General features: G+C 33.6%; 1 protein-coding gene across 1 annotated transcript; it reads right to left on the bottom strand.

Annotated features, from left to right (window-relative positions):
- Positions 1-4,564: 4,564 nt before the first annotated feature.
- Positions 4,565-10,536, bottom strand: LOC106320673 (spermidine sinapoyl CoA acyltransferase-like). Its single transcript, XM_013759039.1, has 3 exons — positions 10,063-10,536; positions 8,582-8,827; positions 4,565-5,278 (listed from the first exon to the last, which is right to left on the bottom strand). The coding sequence occupies exons 1-3, from the start codon at positions 10,516-10,518 to the stop codon at positions 4,634-4,636; spliced, it is 1,347 nt and encodes a 448-aa protein (XP_013614493.1). The 5' UTR covers positions 10,519-10,536; the 3' UTR covers positions 4,565-4,633.
- Positions 10,537-13,975: the final 3,439 nt, after the last annotated feature.

The raw sequence follows: 13,975 nt of genomic DNA on the forward strand, positions 1-13,975 counted from the left end.
GTACAATTCAAAAATTTAATTATTGAAGTATATTTATCTACAAATTTTTTTATTTTAAAATTATTAAGTTAATGTGAATTTTTTTTTTCATATTTATAGTTATGTTATTAATCAACTTTTTACTAATGATAATACACATAAGTTATTTTTGTATTTTAAAGATCTTACCAAAAATGTAAGTTTCATAAATGAAATTGTACATGTGATAATAAGGAAGAATCATGTCGCATTTTATATTAAATCATGTCATCATTTTTATTTCAAAATCAATGTGGTGATGACACATGAGCAAATCATGTATCAAATAATGTCGAAGAGATTGGATCTAGAATGGTGAGTAGTAGAAGCTGACAGGCTTCACTCTACTTTTTAGGACCAAAATCCATTTTATATATTTTTCCTATATTTTGCTAAGCCTCAACAGTTTAATCTATTGAGAGAGTAGGAGAAGAGAAGCTTCGACAATGGCGAACATGGCAAAATCAAGGCTTCTTCGCTCAGAATTCTTACACACACTAGTTCCCGGCTTTCACACTCGCCTCGTAACCACCTCGCTCTCTTACTCTCTCTCGAACAGCTTATTCACAATATATTAATCCTTTCGTTGTTTGTTCGTAAATGATACCAGAAAACCTCTTCTCCAAGTAAATTGAGTAAGGAATAAGCGTGGCATGCGGACCTGAAATCCGACACTTCGGATAAAACATGGAGAATGAAGCTGACTGGTCGGAGACTTGGCGAAGGGTGGAGAGAGTTCGCCATTACTTAAAATATTTGATTCGGCAGCGTTGTTCTTGTTAGATACAAAGGAGATTTGGTCTTCCCTGTTTCGAATTTAGGTCAAAATTTATGTGAGATTCAAGACATTTCGCCTTGTGTAACCGTGTTGAACCATGGAAAACACAATTTCTTAAAACGCAAATGCTCAAGTAAACACACCATGTAATAAGATTTTAATGAATTTGTGGAATTAATTTGAATTTGACAAGTATGAGTAGCTAATTGATGAAAAATGTAAGTTAGGAAGGTTTTGGGGAGTGCTTACTAGTCTAGGAGGATTTAGTGTGTATGTATAGTTGAGGGAGACTAAATGATGTAACCATGGCTGAGCCAGCTGATTATCCAACAAAGGACAAACCATGATGGATGAAAAGCGAGCATACTGAGCTGAAACCAGCTAAGGAGACTGAAGTTGAGCTGAAACCAGCTAAGGTTACTAAGGATGAGCAGAGTGAGATAAGTGACGCTAACCTGGAAATGGATGAGCTGAATTAGCTAAGTGACACTGAAGAAGGAGCTTGTTTAGATGCTGGGAGAAATTGGCCTTTTCAGCGCAAAGAGAAATTCATAACAAATTCACTATGGGTTTGTTTCATGCCAAATTCAAGCAGCCCATTGATCAGTCGATTTCTCATCAAGAAATGTCAAAGGGTATTCATCAAGGAGTCCTGGTCATGATCATCTAAGAGTCGTTCAAAGTATTACTCATTTCTGGTCAAAAGTCAAGTCTTATGTCCTAGTTTTTATCAAAGTCTTTCCTAGTTTTTATCTAAGTCTTTGTCTAGTTTTCTACAAAGTCTAAGTGTGTTTAATTTCTGTATTTCTATATAAAATCATTTGAGTCTCATTAAAAAACATTCACCTTTTTTGTTAAAAACTGTCTAAAATTTGTGTATCATTTGTTCATCTTTGAACATCGACATCTAGGAGTTCATTCTCTGCAAACAGACTCATTCTCTGCAAGCAGACTCGTCCTTGATCATTGTTTGTGGGAACACCGCCCACGATCAAGGACACTTCTACACAAGTGTTGATCAGTTCACAGATCCTCACTAAAGACCATCTATCACAATTCCATCACCATCAGTTTGAAACAGATCTATTCTCCTTCAAACAATCAAATCAACCTTCAAAGTATCAGATACAAAGTAATCTCGACATAAAGGACTCATCACTAAAGAATTCATCCCTTAATTATAATATTCTACACAAACTTTTAAAGTGGAATTTTTCTAATATCCATCTATTAGGAAAAGGAATCCTAGATAAGGATTACCTTGCTAAACCGTCATTAGCTTATATTATATTTCCTATTTACTCCTAGGTTTATGTTTTAAGTCGGTTTATAATTTTGTATATATACTCAAGTCCTTCGTTGATATCAATACAAGTTTAGAGTTTACAATATCATCTCTAGTTTACATGGTATCAGAGCAATGAAAGTTTTGTGACCCGATTTTTTCTTCTCGATCAGATCTTTGTTCTTGGTAAGAACAAAAAATTTGCAGTTATGGTCGAGACTGATATGTCTTCCGCAAGTAAGGATACAACGACAAGAAAATTTCAGGTTGAGAAAAACGCCGCTAATGCATCCGCCCCGTACTCCTTTTGCATCCAATAATCCAAGAGCTTTGATAACATCGGTGATGTTTACGGGTGAGAATTATAATGAATGGTCTTCAGAGCTGGTCAACGCCCTTAGAGCTAAACGAAGGGTTTATTGATGGTTCAATACCGAAACCTGCCATCGATGATCCTCACTTCGAGCTCTGGTCTTCTGTCAATTCAATGATTGTTGGGTGGATTCGTTCTTCTATAGAAGCTCGTGTTCGTTCAACAGTTACGTTTATATCAGATTCTCACAAGTTGTGGGAGGATTTAAAGTAACGTTTCTCAGTGGGAAACAAAGTATGTATCCATAATCTCAAAGAACAACTCGCATCGTGCAAGCAAGAGGGTCAAACAGGAATTGATTATTTTAGTCGATTGGCTAACCTCTTCCAACTTGAAGTTGCAGTGCGGCTGCGATCTATGAAAAAGAAAGAGAGGAAGAGAAGGTACATCAGTTTTTTATGGGCTTAGATGAAGTTTGATTTGGGATCGTGTGTCGAGGTATATAGCTACAGACTCGTCTATTGATCTTGGTGAAGCCTATGCAAGACTGGTCAGAGAAGAGCAACGGTTTACCTCGACTAAGGAACGGAAAACACAGAATAATGCTATTGGATTCGTTGCCAAGAAAGAATCTTATGAGCCAAACAACTCTGGACAGTCGCGTCACGTAGTAACTTGTTCTCATTGTGGCCGACGTTGTCATGAAAAAAACAACTGTTGGTAGCTTGCTGGTTTTCCAGACTGGTGGGAAGATACACCACCTAACCAAGGTGAAACCAGAGGAACACGAGGTGATCGTGGAGCTTCTAATTCTGATCGCAACAAGAGCAATACGATTAGAGTCAACAACACTCATGCAACATCTTCAAAATCTTCGACTTTTCCAGCTTTCATTGAGGAACAATGCAAAGCCCTTACTCAGATAACTAATGAGAAAACTAAATCTTCTGGCAGGTTGACCGGTAAGCAATATGGTGATCTTAAATTGGATACATGAGCCTCTCAACACATGACAGGAGAGCTCTCGTTCTTGAAAAATATAGTCAGCATCCCGCCATGCCTTGTTGGGTTCGCGGATGGAAACAAAACATATGCTACTCATACTGGTGTGTTCTATATATCTAATAGAATTGTGCTAACCAATGTGTTATTTGTGCCGAACTTGAATTGTTCCCTTATCTCCGTTTCAAAGCTTCTACGTCAAACCAACTGCTTTGTGCTTCTAACGTATACTTTGTGTGTTTTACATGATCGTTTCACGAGGACGCTGATTGGAATATCAGGTGAAGAGAGAGATGGATTTTATTATTTCAAAGATGTTATGGCTGCACGGGCTTGGACATACTTATTCACTGCGATGTATCAGGACCATATCAGACTCGTACATCTCCAGAAGCTGTCTACTTTCGTACTCTGGTTGATGATTTTTCCAGAGCAGTCTGGACTTATTTACTTCTCGAGAAATCTGAGGTTCGCACAATCCTATCCAATTTCTGAAAAATGGCTGCGGAACAATTCTCTAAAGAGGTCAAGATTGTTCGAAGCGACAACGGAGCTGAGTTTCTGTGCTTAGCAAGCTTCTTTCGCGAGAATGGTATAATCTATCAGACTTCTTGTGCTCTTCAACAAAACGGGAGAGTTGAAAAAAAACATCGTCATATCCTCAATGTTGCTCGAGGCTTGTTATTTCAAAGCAACTTACCTATCAAATTTTGGGGTGAGGCGATCATGACTGTCGCATACTTAATCAACCGCACGCCTTCTGCAGTTCTTGATCAAGTTTACACCATCTATTGCTCGACCAATTCAAAGATTCAAAACTCACTGAGAACAGCTTATCACCGGCAGTCTATTCAGTGGACACCGAATTATTTTCATAATTAGAGTTAGGAAACAATCAATAGAATAGACAGTAGCATAAAAAGAGATCCAAGTAAAGTATAAAGGGAATTAACCTCATCATGAAATACAAAACAATGGTTGACACCGAAACAATTCTTGTGTTTCTCTCAGGTTGATAAGAATACCCTGGAGAGGCCTCAATGAAAACTGCAAATGGAAGAATTTTCCATGGTTGTATTTATTTTGTTTTGATGAGCGTTTATGACCAGATTTCTGAAGGCGGAACCAAAAAGATGTTCTCACCAAGAAATTATTTGAATGCATTATCACTTTTTGTGTAAAGATTATTACTTATTGATATTAATTTATTGAGATTCCCATATCAAAGAAAGAAGTTTCAGTTTACAGAATTCATCTCTTCTTTAAACTTAACCATTGCAGCTCTTGGCAACGTAATCATGACTTGAACTCCTCCGACCATCGAAGGTTCTAACCTCGACGCTGGCATGACGATACCAAGAATTCTGGCTATCTCTGGTGGGACCACCGGGACAATATTCACCGGCTCACCCCACCCGAAATCCATCGATCCAAAAATACCAATGTTCCTCCAGTCCGTCAAACAAAATCTACCTTTGATCATTAAATTCATACTGATGATACTTTCAGTGTTGGCAAGCTCTTCTAGGAGATAATCTTTATCGTGAGCCTTTCTTTTTGCTTGTTTTAAGAGCTTCACGATGTCAGAGATGGTAAACTCTTCCACTTCTTTAACGGTTAATGATACATACATGTCTATGTATGCATTACCGTAGTATCCGTCTGGCAAAGGTGGATTCACTGTGTTTCGGATTCCTACAGCTAAACCCAAAGATGTGACTCCATCTCGATCCAAACTCAGAGCTTTAACTCTTGACTTCCACAAATAAGCTCCTATAACTTCGAAAGTAGTGAGTGCCTCATTAGAGAAGTCATACTCTTTCAGTGTAGCTTCTTTCAGTCTTCTTATGCTCTCAGCTCTGATACTTATTTTCTCAGTTACCTGATTACGCATATAAAAAATAAGTAAAGTAAGAAATATTAATTTAAGATTATAAAATAAGAATAAATAAGTTAGCCAAACTTTTTCTTTTAGTTGTTTTAAAAATGATCATAATCATAATAGTTTTCCGAGAGAAAACAATATTTTGAGCTTTCTTTAACCATAACATTTTAATTTTATTATACATGAAGAGAAATAATATATATATATATATATATATATATATATATATATATATGTTTTGTTTCACCAAAGTTTGAGACTGAGAGAACTTCTATTGGATTGTTTTTTTTAATTTTGAGTATCTACCAGAAAAGTAAAAATAAGTATTTCACGCAATGGATCTGATATTCTTAAACAAGTTTTGTTTCATTTTTTACTAAAAGTTAATTAAAAAATCATGCAAGAAATATTTTTGTATAGTGCATAATTAATGAATCATTTCCAACAATTCAATTCTGCAAGATTTGTTTTCCAGATATATTGCTTTTCTTTTCATTTTTTTTCTAATAACCTTTTTACACTCGACTAAGACCATATCTAATGGGATTTCATTTTTTTATTTCTCTCTTTATATTGAAGAAAAGTTTTTTCCCATGGTACTTCATTTTTCATTCATTTCTTCAAATTTTAAAAACTGAACAATATTTCTTCAAATTTGAATATAAGCTTTTGAATTATAAACTAATCTTAGCTTTAACATGATTTTATTTTTACTTAAATATATAATAAGTGTGATCTAACCTAATTAATTTGAAAAAAAAATATTATTGTTTTCATCTATTAGATGAAAAAGTAAAGAACACGGAAATATTCTTTTCCAGTTATTCTAGGTTTGATTTAAAAAAGAAAGATAAAATAAGCTCATTTCTCACTTGAGAACACTTTAGTTAGTTATTATAGGAGAACTATATAGATTCGGTCTTTTTTATAAAATATAATGTTCTTTACTTACTTTTATTTTTTGAACAATTTATTTACTTATATATTTCTATTATGTGTAATGATCGTATTATATGATGACATTTAACTTACAATAAATAGTAATCGTGTTGGAGAAATAATTAGATAAATTTAGTAAGCTTGAAAAAGTACAATGTTTTATTATAATCATTTATAAAATGGTCATATAATATATTTGAAATATATAAAAGATAAAATAAGTAGACCACTGAAAATATATTACTTGATTTTTTTGAAAGAGTTATTTTTTCTTAAGAATGAAGCAAATCATTGGAAATGCTCTGATATCTGTAGGTGAAAGTAGTTGTGAGAGGCCTATTCACTAAGTTTTCTAACAGATCTAAAGTGTGACACCGTTTTGATTTGTAAAAATGGTTAAAGCATTTCAGTTGAAGACATCCCATTGAATATTTCAAGGAAAACGCAAAAAAAAAATGAAAAAGTTTCATTTAAAATTTTCAGATATTTATAAAATATTTGTCTTTTTATGAATGGTAAACATTCTGAATTAAATATATTGTAAATTTAGAGAGAAAAAAATCGAAAGTAAGAGTCGTAACGCAAGGAGAATATATTCCTAGCCGAAACTTGCAGGACAATAAAACCTATCATTAACTAATTTTCAAATATATCCTAATATATATTAATTTATAAGTCACTTAAGTGACTTTTGCTTAGGTGTCATTCATAGGTGAAGTTTAAAATCAATTTTCTTAATTTGATTGGTTGTTAGTATTTGAATTTTCATTTATTAAATTAAAATTTTAAAAAGGAAACTAATTCTAGTACCTAATCTAATCTATATTACCATACAAATAATTAAATATTTTAAAAATATAAAAATTAACATAATTTGTTTATAGAAACAATTAAATATCATATATTACATTATAAAAATTTAGAATATACATATAAATACATATGGTATGATAGAAATAATTATATAAACGATTTTAAACATATCCCCTTCTTATTATTTGAGGAGCACTCTTAAAAATAAACCTTACTCTCATGTGTGATTAACAAAAATGTCATTGCACTATAATCCTTCTCACACTTTTTATTGAAAAACCTTTTTTAACCTAGATTAATTACATGTAATGTCATTGGCTATGTTCCATATAATATAATCATGAATTGATTGTCGCTTACGGTAATTACCTATACCGAAAGAACCATTTACAGTTGATTTTCCCAATTATTAAACCACAACTAACCAGAATATTATTTTGACTTTCCCAATTATAATATTTGTTTTATATATTATATCATGTCAACATATAGTGGTTGTGGAGCTGGAAATGTATTTTGTTCTCGCACAAACATATTTTCAGTCTTAGAATATCCGTAGTATTAACAACTGGTGTCATGTATCTCTGTTAACATGGTTTGTCAATTTGTTCCAATAATTATTGGATAAAATATTTAACATAAAGGTAAGAGGGTTTTCTTATTGAAGTAAAATCATAATATTATCTCATGTATATGGTCTTTTCTAAAACTATGATACAAAACATTTTTTCTCGGGACTGGAAAATACAAACGGTTCATATATTTATGTTATTTTCTATAACTTTGATACATGATTGGCCGTTTAAATTACATATTTATTTACAAAATTAAAAGTCTTAAATTTTATGAATATGACAAAATGATAATAGAATATGAGAGTCAAAAAGAGATTTTTTAACATTTTAGAAAAAATTAGAATTAAAAGAAAACCAATTAAATAGTAAAAGTTAAACATTCATTATGAAATATTAAAAGTTAATAACAATCGAAAAGACATTAGTTATATGTTGATTTACTTAAAACCGGGTTTTAAAATTGAACCGGGCCACCGGTTTTAGCTGGTTTCACCGGTTTTTTCTCAAATCCGGGTTTTAAATCGAACCAGACTCAGCTTCTTTAACCAGTCACGGTCGGACCGGTTCGACCGTCGGTCCAGTCCAATTTTCAAAACATTGTTTATGAGAGTAACCATCGCTTTTAATATTTATGGTGATTATTGTTTCCTATAATTAGTATAAGTAATACCTACTAAATGAAAATTATAAACTAATTTAGTCTATTCATTCCGTGCAAGGTGCGGTTCACCACCTAGTTACAACTTAAAATACTGTTTTTTCTTGTTTTTATTCAAGGTTCATAAACTTGAATGAAAGGGTCCGAAAATCATTTGCAGGAAAGATTCTTACCTAAGCTTTATTAAAACATTCCTAAAGAAAAGAGTATTTATAATACTTTAAGATTCTCTAGGGATCTCCAGTTTCTTTTTCCTCGCATTACCAAGTCTAATGAAATTTTCAAAACTAAGTGATCTTTGTCTTGTACACATACCCAATCATCAGTCGGTAGGTAGGGTGAAGTAGCCGTATCGCCTTCGGGAACAAAGGGAACTTGATCGTTGTCTTTAGGCCTTCCCACCAGTCTCTCTCTTTCCCAAACCGGTGTCACCGTCGGCATATTCTTTCCGCCGGCCAACTCTGTCAAGGCGCACATGATATGTCCCTCTCCAAATCCATCGCACATTGAATGCGGCAGAGCAACCCCTAAGATGAATCCTCCACATTTAAAGTTGGTCACCTGTCATCGTCATTGGTATTTCACTTCGTAAATTAAGCCAGACAACAAGAGAAGTTTTAAGGTATTAGGGACGACCTTTTTACATTTTTTTTCACTGAAGGGTTTTACTTTGTAGTTTACTGTTTCACGAAAAGATTATTATTTACTTCCACTATTATTTAAGAAAAATCAATCAATGGGAAAATACTTTATATCTCTATAATATTGTTTGGAAAATCAGTTTCATAGTGTAGATCTAGATCTCACCTTAGTCCAAACAACGGTTAATTACAAAAGTCAATTAATTTAAAATATAAAAGAATATTATATCTAATGCCATTATTAAAATTTCTATCTATTTTTCATTTTTAATAGTTTTCAGTCAGATTTTAAGTTTAACTAGTTGATCCCGCACTTTTAGGATTAATATATCTATGTACCTAACAATTTTTAATTATAATATTTATTTTTATAAAAATAATAATTAAATTTGATAGAAATTTTAAAATATTATAAATTATATAACTTCAATATTCATATTGGTTACCAATGTATTAAATTATGTTCTTTTGTTTCATAGTTTTATTTATGTGATGTAGATTGTGGATCAAAATCTTTTCTATAGTAATAATTAAATTAGGAAATTTGTATTTGAAATTAAACACATATTGTATGTGGACTGAAAAGAAATCATGTGGCACTGAAATGATTAAATAAAATCACAACTATAAAACATCAACAAAATAACGATTGTCTAGGAGTGTTCAATCCGGTAAAACAAAACCATTTAAAATCTAACAAAAAAAAATAGAGAAAATAGCACCGAATAAACCGACGGATGTTATATAGATATGGTTCAGTATATTAGACGATCAAACCGAATACACCAAATACACCGATTAATTCAGATATCTTAGTATACTCATATATAAATTTTATAATAATCTATATTTGAACAATATTTTCATTAATAATTAGAGAAACTGGCTATAGTCATTAAAATCATAAAATAAATACAAGATAAAAAGTAATGATGATATTCTCATTAGATATTGTTAATATCAATTGTTAATATCTATTTATTGATTAATAGTCCTAAATATCATGATAATTGTATATTAAAATATATTTTAAAAATAGTAGTATATATATATCAATAGAATATGTTAATATTTATGTTTTTTATAAAATATTTAGTTGTAGCTATTTTCATGCATGTAATGGTCGTCCCTATATGAAACATATCGCTTATGTACCTGCAACGCAAAAGGTGGATAACCATCCTTATCCACTTGAACCTCTGGCAAAAACTTCAAGGCCATATCTGAGTCAATGTTCTCTAGATACTTCAAAGAAGAAAGCTCTACGTTAGCAGTAGCCACCGTGAACGCCACACCGCCTCCGTCGCTGCCACAATTCAGCTGAAGCTTCCGATCAGTGTCCCTCCGCTTCAAAGTCCCTGAAAGTGGGTAGTAGTAGCCAAGAAGAACAGATAAAGCCTCCCTAACCAAATAATCCGGCTGGTTATCATCATAACCGACGTTCCTGGGTTTGAAAACGTAACACATCTTGTACATAACTTCGTTGTAAGGAGCATTGTCAAGTGTTGAAAGGGAAAGAGTATGTGAAGGTATGAGTTTTGGGGGTTTCACCATTTCGGCGAGTTTTTTCTTGACCATTAAAGGGATCGATAAGCTTTTTTGAGTCGGCATTGTTTTTTTTTATTTCTAGTTGTTTGACGAATAAAACTCTTAAGAACCCTTTCGTCTTTTATAGAGAGGGGAATCTAAATTTGTAGATTAGTCAGATTAGTCAATAAAGTTTTTTTTAATTCACATTTGTTTTATAAAATAAAATGGTAGGCAAGTTGGCGCCGAACATTACAATATCTCTTGGCCACGTTAACCTCAAACACTTTATGACTTTAATAACAGTTATCTTCTATATATGTAATGTCCTCTTTCATGTTAGAGATGGATTGCATCCACAATGCCTGTTGAATATAGAACTTGGCTCATGAAATAGGCTCAACTCAGTGCTGCGAGCTCAGCCAACGAGCTCGGCTCGACTGCTCTGCGGCTAAAGATACAACTCGAAGACTCGGCCCAGATGCTCGTTCCATTAAGCTCAGCCTAGCTCATTAGGTTAAACCGACTTAGTTAGGGTAAAATGATGAAAAGGTTTATACATAAAAGGAGGACAAGAGAGACCAGCAAGATTGTTCAGACTTGGATACAAAGACTAGAGAATAAAGACTGGAATTAGGGTTTTACTAATCTTAGATCTTTTTCGCCAACTTATACTTTTCTAGCATAGTCCGCCGAGTACCGGTTCATTTCTCTCTTGTTCGCACGCATATCATAACTTTTATTTCATCAGATCATCAAAAACGCCTTTGAAATAATCCACAATCGAGTTTTGTTCTTATTATTTTCAAGAGTCGGCTTCGTGTAGCCGACTCTTGAGAATTCCATCTGATTTACCGTCTCTTGAATTGCAGGTTTTATATCCCGACACTCTCACACTTTAAAATAATGGTCAACTGCAACACGAGAATTAAAGGTTCGGATTTCGAGTTTCCTAAAATCAAATTTACAAAATGAAAATTTCATTAAATATAAAGTTTTCTTAAATGGAAATTTCCTTAAATGGAACGATTCATAAGTTATCTTAAAGGCCTTTTTGCAAATTTGATTTAAAACTCAAAGTCAAACACAAAACTAACCTTTTTTTTTTTTTTTTTTTTTTTTTTGCTCTATTCACCCCACATGTTCACATTATTTACGAAAATGCCATTAATTTTTTTTTTCTTTTCGAAAATGGCTTTTTTACTCTCCCAACCTCATCATCTTCAGGTATTTACAAGATTGCCATTGCCATCAATACTCCAACCACAATGAACAACCAATTTGAAGCTCTTAATGCACCTAAAATCAATTTACACTCTCTCTTTCTCATTTGTTATGAACTAAAAACAACATATCTTTCACTTTGCCTCCATATTTATCCAAAAAACTCAAGCTTTTGATTCAAAATTTTTTATGGTTGATAGAGACATTCAAGCATACTATTCTTGGTGGGTTACTTTCGTTTGAGGTTCTGAGTGGTTGGAGAAGACTCTGTGTGCTAAGGAAGTCATCTCACTAGTTTAAGGTATAAAATTGAAATTTTTTCCAGACCTGTTCGCGTAGAAGACTTACCCGTAAGTAGTCTGGCTGTAGAAGACTTACGGGTAAGTCTTCTGGTCAAACTGAAGACTTACTTGTAAGTCGTCATCTTTTTTTGTTAAAAAAAAATCTAGAGAATACTCTAGACGACTTACTGGACGACTTACCAGTAAGTCATCTCCGGAAAAAACAAAAATTTCAATATTTTATTAAAGCTAGACGACTTATCTGTAAGTCGTCTCAGGTTACTTTTGCAATTGGAAAATAAAACTTAAATATTTAACTTTTCCGAGACGACTTACGCGGAAGTCGTCAAGTAAGACGAGTTACTTGGAAGTCGTCCAGGATAAGTGTCTAGGATAAGCAAAGTTGTCCAGATTTATTTTCTAGATTTTGGTCAAACCTTACTTATCTCGGACGACTTTCTCGTAAGTCGTCTACCTCGACGACTTTCAAGTAAGTCGTCTGGGTAAAGTTAAATGTTTAAGTTTCTTTTTCGAATTGCAAACTAACCTGAGAAGACTTACAAATAAGTCGTCTAGCTTTAATAAAATATTAAAATTTTTGTTTACCTAGAGACGACTTACTGGTAAGTCGTCTAGAGTTTTTTTTTAACAAACAAAAATTCGGTCAAATGCAAAACTAACCCATTTATCCTAGACGACTTACAATTGCAAAAATGACCTGTTTGGACGACTTACTGGTAAGTCGTCCAGACGACTTACTGGTATGTCGTCTGCGTCAATGTTTAGTAAACTTTCATTTTCTCTATGTTTACTAATGTGTTTTATTTTGATTTTTTGCAGATGATGTGTCAGTTACATGCAGTGTATGGAGAATGATTGTTGAAAGATTGCTGTTGGGATTTTGTGGTTGATAATGTCAAAGGAGCGAGAATGTTTTTTTTGAGTGAAGGTTCGACACATGCTTAACTTCTTGCAATGGCTCAAGAAGATTATAAACTGAACATGAGCACAAAATCTGTGGAGATAACCTACTCATTACCAGCAGAAATGATGCTAGTTCCAAACACCCCTCCTATTCATGTTACAAGTGATAGACAAGTTCGAAACTTGCTTCAGATAACCAAAACGCATGTAGTACGACTTTGTGTATCAAGCCGTAGCAAGGTTAACATGTCCGATAAGTGGTTGTGAATGGAAGATCAGAGCGAGTGTGAAACATGGGACAAACACGTTTTGGGTAACAAAGTATGTGGAAAAACATACATGCTCAGTGGGAGACCGAATCGCTCAGCGGAGACACTGTACTCCGAAGTATGTTGGTAGGCTTTTCATTGATCGTGTTGGAATCATTGATGGGTTGAATCCGCAGCATATCACTGATGCAATGAAGAACATGTTTGGCATGAAGCTTGATTACACCACTTCATACATAACACTTTTATATGCACAAATATTGGTGAGAGGATCAGCAGAAGATGGGTATTCACGTCTGTCATCATATCTCGAGCAAATCTCCTTAGCAAATCCCGATTCTATCACGGCTATAGAACTTGATTCTATCAATAGATTTAAGTATCTATTTCTCTCTTTTGGAGCTTCTATCAAAGGTTTTAAGTATCAGAGAATGGTCATTGTGGTGGATGGGACTTACCTAAGTGTGAAGTATGGAGGTGTAATGTTAGTTGCAGCCGCACAAGATGAGAATTTTCAGATATTTCCATTGGCTTTTGGGATCGTAGATGCTGAAGATGAACCTTCTTGGGAATGGTTTTTCACAAAATTGGCTAGTTGTATATCTGATGAGTAGCCTCTGGTGATAGTTTCCGACCGGCACACGACCATTAAGTGCGTGTGATAAGTTGTTTCCTTGGGCAACCCGAGGAATATGTTATTATCACCTTCAAGATAACATTGTCAAAAAGTATAAAGGGAAACATCTCTTGTACTTGGTGAAAGGTGCTGCTTATGCTCATTCGGTTTCAGATTTTGACCGGTATATGGCTGAGATAGAGAGTGCAAACCCGGACCTTGCGACG

The sequence above is a fragment of the Brassica oleracea genome, unplaced genomic scaffold (assembly GCF_000695525.1).
Source record: "Brassica oleracea var. oleracea cultivar TO1000 unplaced genomic scaffold, BOL UnpScaffold01008, whole genome shotgun sequence".
In the NCBI taxonomy this organism is placed as follows: Eukaryota; Viridiplantae; Streptophyta; class Magnoliopsida; order Brassicales; family Brassicaceae; genus Brassica; species Brassica oleracea.

What these genes read in the sequence shown, in the direction of transcription:
- LOC106320673 (XM_013759039.1), bottom strand. Translation starts at nt 10,518, where the DNA reads ATGCCGACTCAAAAAAGCTTATCGATCCCTTTAATGGTCAAGAAAAAA. An exon ending in ATCCACCTTTTGCGTTGCAG is followed by an intron (nt 8,828 to 10,062) that starts GTACATAAGCGA and finishes TGACGATGACAG; the next exon opens with GTGACCAACTTTAAATGTGG. An exon ending in ACCTACCGACTGATGATTGG is followed by an intron (nt 5,279 to 8,581) that starts GTATGTGTACAA and finishes ATGCGTAATCAG; the next exon opens with GTAACTGAGAAAATAAGTAT.